Source organism: Hyperoodon ampullatus, assembly GCF_949752795.1.
Source record: "Hyperoodon ampullatus genome assembly, chromosome: 3".
NCBI classification, from domain to species: Eukaryota; Metazoa; Chordata; class Mammalia; order Artiodactyla; family Ziphiidae; genus Hyperoodon; species Hyperoodon ampullatus.
This window is the reverse complement of record NC_136916.1, coordinates 105,467,134-105,472,332: the sequence shown is the minus strand read 5'-3', so window position 1 is coordinate 105,472,332 and position 5,199 is coordinate 105,467,134. Positions and strand designations below refer to the sequence as shown.

Sequence of the window (5,199 nt, the reverse complement as noted above, 5' to 3'; positions counted from 1 at the left end):
AAGTTACTTTCTGTTTCTTCCACAGTAAAAGAGGTAGTGACACCATATAGTCATTAAAGAATTGAGATAAAGTAAATAAAGTCCTAAGGATAGTGTCATTATTCATATCATCATCTCACCACCTGTGCTGGGCTGGTCCCCCTTGGCTCCTCCCCAGCTGCAGGGACTCAGGAGACATCTCATCCCTCTTTCCATCGAGTTCTGGGAACCTGAGTGGGGTGGAGTGGAGGCCTGGCCCTCAGGTGCTCGGGTAGCTGTATTGTATGTCTAGGGGTGAGGGGAACTGCTGCCTCTGCTCTCTTTGTTCAGACTCTTAGCTCAGGCAGCAGCAGGCGTGGGCGTTCCCAGGGGAGGAACTGACAGCTTCAGTTCTCACAGGGACCTTGCAGGTGACAGCTGGGGAGGTGCAGGCCAACCCTATCACGCACCAGCTGATGGGCCTCCCTGTTGGATGTGGGCCCCACCTTGAATCAGCCCAGGTAACAGCTGAGTGTAGTTCTGGGCGCAAAATGTAGCCTCCAGCCTGCTCCTTGCCGGGTAAGGGGTAAGGTGATGGGGACTTGGTCACTGAGTTACCAAATGAATTCTAACGGGTCCCTGCTCCTCTCCAGGCCTGTTTTTTCATTGGCAAAGGGACAAGCTGGACTCCGTAATCTTTAGGGGCCTTTTGCCCCTTGTTATGACTACTCCAGGACTAAGTCAGTTCCGGAGCCTCCCTAGAACCGTTACAGACAAGAAAACTCAGGCTCAGAGGAGCAAGGAACCTAAATCCACCCATCCCTTCCATGGGGGGGCTTTGAGAACAGAGAGTCAAAGTGAGCAAGTGCAGTAGAAAAATTCTTTATTGAAAAGGGAAGGGTGGCCCCCTTGCTGGTGCCTCCTGGGACCTGGCTAAAGGCGGGTTGCTACCGCTCAGCTCTTCAGGCAAAAGTCTCTGCACACCTTCCCCTAATAACCTTAAAGGGGAAGTGCCGTGGTAAATCACAGTCAATTCAGAGCAGCGCTTCCAGGCCCTTGCCTTTAAGAACTTCTTAAAGGCAAAGTGGACAAGTGCAGCAGATCAGAGCCAGGACGCTTTAGGGAAGTCTCAAAGAAGCGGCTCCGTGTCTTTACCTTTAAGAATCTCTTAAAGTTGAGGCATATTCGCGCTGAGTACAAAGGTGGAAAACTGTAAAGGAGTTTACAAAGCACTTTTTCAGTTCTTGCTTTTAGCATCTCTTTACGGGAGAGGTGGTCAAGCGTGAATTAACAAAAAAACAAAACACCTCGCAGAACTACTTTCCTCCCCGCCCGCCGGAAGCCGCCCTGCCTAACAGCCGCTGCGCGACCCCCGCGGGTCAGCGTCCTCGCCTTCCAGGAGCCCCGAGGCCGGGAGGTAACCGGAGAGCGCGCGGAGCGGGTGGGGCGACGCCCGCCGGGGTTTGGAGGCGGGGGACCCGGCTCCCGTAGTCACACCGGGGCGTCCCGGGAGTTTCTGGTTTCCTAGACTGTCTTCACAGAGGAAGCCGAACGGGGGCGGGGCGGGGCGAGGGGGCGAGCGGAGGGCGCGGTGACCATGGCGACCACGGTGACCATAGCGACCGCGGCTCAGAGCACGGAGAGGTCGTGACACGACCTGGAGCGCTGCTTGAAGAACTTGGTGTTGCGCGGCACCAGGTTGGCAAGGAAGCGCTTGGCCTTCTTGGTGAGGCTCTCGCGGCGCGTGGGCGGCGCGGGGCCCTCGGGCCTGCCCCACTCGGGCTGCGGGCCCCCAGCGCGGTTTGGGCCCCGCCGCAGCCGGATCTGGCGCACCGCTCCCTCGAAGAGCTCCCGCGTGTTGTGGTGCAGCGCGGCCGACGTCTCGATGTGCTTGCAGCTCAGTGTCCCTGCCAGATGGCGGCCCTCTGCAGGAAGGGACGTGTTCAGGCGCCCGCCCGCCCACGGGGCTGCGCTGGGCCCGGGGCCGGGCGAGGCTGGGCCTGGGGGGCCCAGGGCGTGCAGTGGAAAGGAATTGGGGCAAATGGATCTCTTGCAACTGATAGAACAAGCAGGGATTAAGTGGAGGGCGGTGGTGGTGTGGAGGGGGAGAGAGAAAGGGGCCTTGAGAAGAGGTGAGGGGGAACAGAAGGGAGTCCCTGGGCCCTAGGCGTGGGCACTGAGAGTCTGCCCTTAGCCTGGGGCTAACTGCAATTTTGTGCACCCAGGAGGGTAAAAGGGCCTTATGGAGAAGAGGTGTCCTGGAAGGGAGAGGGTTCCCTGAGATTGCAAACATGGATGAGGTTCAGGGTACTCACCCTCCAGTGAGACCTCCCGGGAGCGGGCAAGGTCACTCTTGTTTCCAACGAGGATGACAGGCAGGTCATGGTGGGGCCTCCCAGCCCTGAGCCGTAGTAGGGTCTCTGGAACTTTGGAGAAGCTTTGTCGGTCGGTGACTGAGAAGACGATGAGAAAGGCATCCCCAGTCTGAAGGCAGTGGTCCTGCAGCCACCCCCCTGCATCCCCCTGCAGATGGGCAGAAAGTCGTGGAATGTCAGGGCTGGAGGCATGGGAGAACCTGCCCAGCACCTACACCTCAAGGATGAGGAGCCAGGATGTGAGGGAGAAGCCACCTGCTTAGGACACAGAGCTAGTTAATGGCAGAATCTCCATACTCAGAGTGTGTTTGTGGAGGAGGGAGAAGTTTGTAATGTGAGCCCCACATGGGCGAATGGGGGACATAGGATCCTAGACTAGGGTAGCCCATCCTACTTTCTTATGCTTAAGCTCTTAAAAAATGAATGCTATTCAAGTGTGTGTAATCTGGCCTCTCGTTTCTGCATAGTAATCATTTATGTCCAAATATTCACAAGTCCTCACTTTTTTCCCCTTCCCTGACATTACAGAGCCCTGAGCTTCTGTCCTCTCAGATCAGGATCTTCTAGGCTGAAAAATGTACAGAGGGGGTCAGTTTCAGGGTGTTCAGCCTGGCTTGCAGTTGCAGGGTTTGTCGAATCTAGATCCTAACTTTCCTCTGGGTCAGAAGATCCTGGAAACCAGACAGCAGCTCTCAATACCATGGTGTGTGCATAGGTGTGAGCCTTTGCTCTCTGAGACAATATATATGAAAGGTCAGGTTCCACTACATGTTAAAACCAGGGGCTGTAGTCCCACCAGCCTTCAGCCTTCAGCCATACTTTGCCACTCCTCAGCTCTCCCAGGTTTCATCACCTGCTTGCAGCCACATCTTAGTTCTCACCTGTTCCCAGATGTCATAAACAACTAGAGTCACTTCCTCCTTATCCACCATGATGCGTCTCTCATAGGTGTCCTCTGTTGGGAAATAGGGACAGGGAATAGAGCCCATTAGGAGGTTCCCCAACACCTGTTAGACCTGGTAACCAGGGATGCCTTAGATCCCAGCACCAGGGACCCCCTCCAGGGAGGTTGCCGTAGAAAGCATTGAAACAGTTTCTCTTAGGTTCTGGCCTCCAGGACTGTTCATGCCTTGAGCTCTTCCATCCCTGACTAGGGCTCCAGAGACACCCTCAATCCTTGCAGGGCTCCCCCAAATACCTGGGTTCTCCGGCTCGTGAGCACTGTCTCCCTGGAGACCACCGAAAGTGCCTGCTAGGGTGCTCTTGCCCACGCCGCTCTCCCCCACCAGCATGACCTTGAAGATGCCATCTTTTTGGGTGGGGGCTGCCTCCCCTGAGCCCAGGGAGTCAGAGGAGCTAGAGGATGAGGCCTGAGGTGGCCAGTCAAGTTCATCTACAGCCTGGGCCCGTCGCAGCTGGTGCTTGTAGGGGACAGGCATACTGCCTCTTCGTCTGGGGGCCCCCGGGGCAGGGGGTGGCCCGCCCCAGTCCAACCCTGCCAACAGTTTCTCTGGCTTCTTCAGCAGTGTAGCATCTGCTTCTGGGGGGGCAAAGAGAAGGAAGCTATGAGTGGGGTAGGCCTGGACACCTGCAGAGGACTCAGTCCTGGCTGCTCCAGCCTCAGAGGCCCAGTCGATGACCGTGACCCAGAAGGAGCTGAGAATCTTTGGTCCGACCTTCTTCCACTGAACTCCACTAGAAGCCTGAATTGGTGGGGCTCCCAGGGGCTGACCTGAAGGCTTGCCCAGTGTGGTTCCAGCCACAACCCGTTCAAAACATGCCCCACGCAGGGGAGGCACCTGTGTGCAGGCTTGCACACCCACTCACACTTCACACTGACACACAGGCACACCCCCAGACTAGGCCTCTGGCCGGGGGCTGCCCCTCCTTCCACTGGGAGGCCCTGCCCCCTCCTGCTTCCTGCACTGATGATCCCCACACAGGGGATAAACTGAAGCTGCTGCCCAGGTTCTAGGGTTGGGTACTGATAGAGTCAAAAACTTTGTGGGGAGCCTGTTCCCAGGGAAGGGCCTTTGCTCACTGAGATGTGTGTGTTGGGTCTCCATGGGTGTGTTAAAGGGGCTGCCTCTTCCCATGGCCCTGTAGGTAAGCATCCCCCAGTGCATGTCTGTGTGTGAGAATCCTTCTGCACCCCCAGCTGTGTCTGTGAGTCGGACAGAATATTGTGTTCATCGTGAGGCTGAGGGAGGGAGAGAGAGGGAGGGAGAGAGAGGGAGGGAGCAGGAGCAGGGAGAGTGACAATGCACAGGTCAGGGTAACTGGAGGAGGAACCACAGACATAACAAAGGGGGATAGAGAAAGGCTGGAAATAGCCCAGGATCAATACTTGACTGGCAGCCAGGGCCTCCAGGAGCCAGAGAAACGCTCAAAACAGTTCCCCAGGGTAGCCCCCTGCCCGTGATTCCCAGGCTTGTGGGCTGCCCCTTGTCTTTCCCCCTTCCCTCCTGCCTGTCCCAACCTCTTGGGAATGAGGCAGACCTAGGGGCTAAGTACCAGTTTCCCCAGGGAAGCCCTGGGTGATGGGTGAGGGGACACTTAGGCAGCCCACCTCTGCCCCCTAGCCCCCCACCTCAGCCGAGCCCCAGTCCTAGTGTGGGCAGGAGGCTTCCCCACTTCCTGAGTTGCTCTTCCCCTCTTGCTGTTTGCGTTCGAGCTCCTTCAACCCCTAGTTCTGACCTCCCCACCAAAGCTTCAGCTCCCACCCCCATGGTTGCAGCCAGCACCTGCCAGCTCAGCCCTCACCTGGTGTGGGCGTCCCTGGCGGGGAGGCCCGGTGGCTGCTGGCGGGGCAGAGTGCTGTGGTTTCTGTGTCCGTGTCCATGTCGGTGTCGAGGTCCGTGTGCAT

The 5,199-nt window shown here is 57.3% G+C and overlaps 1 protein-coding gene across 2 annotated transcripts; it reads right to left on the bottom strand.

Annotated features, from left to right (window-relative positions):
• Window positions 1-1,587: 1,587 nt before the first annotated feature.
• On the bottom strand, window positions 1,588-5,199 carry REM2 (RRAD and GEM like GTPase 2; the record flags this gene model as incomplete). Of its 2 annotated transcripts, XM_079699396.1 has the most annotated exons (5): window positions 1,588-1,883; window positions 2,274-2,481; window positions 3,215-3,288; window positions 3,532-3,873; window positions 5,097-5,199. In XM_079699396.1, the coding sequence occupies 5 exons, from the start codon at window positions 5,197-5,199 to the stop codon at window positions 1,588-1,590; spliced, it is 1,023 nt and encodes a 340-aa protein (XP_079555522.1). The 2 variants fall into 2 exon arrangements, with proteins under 2 accessions (XP_079555522.1, XP_079555523.1); XM_079699397.1 differs by lacking the exon at window positions 3,532-3,873.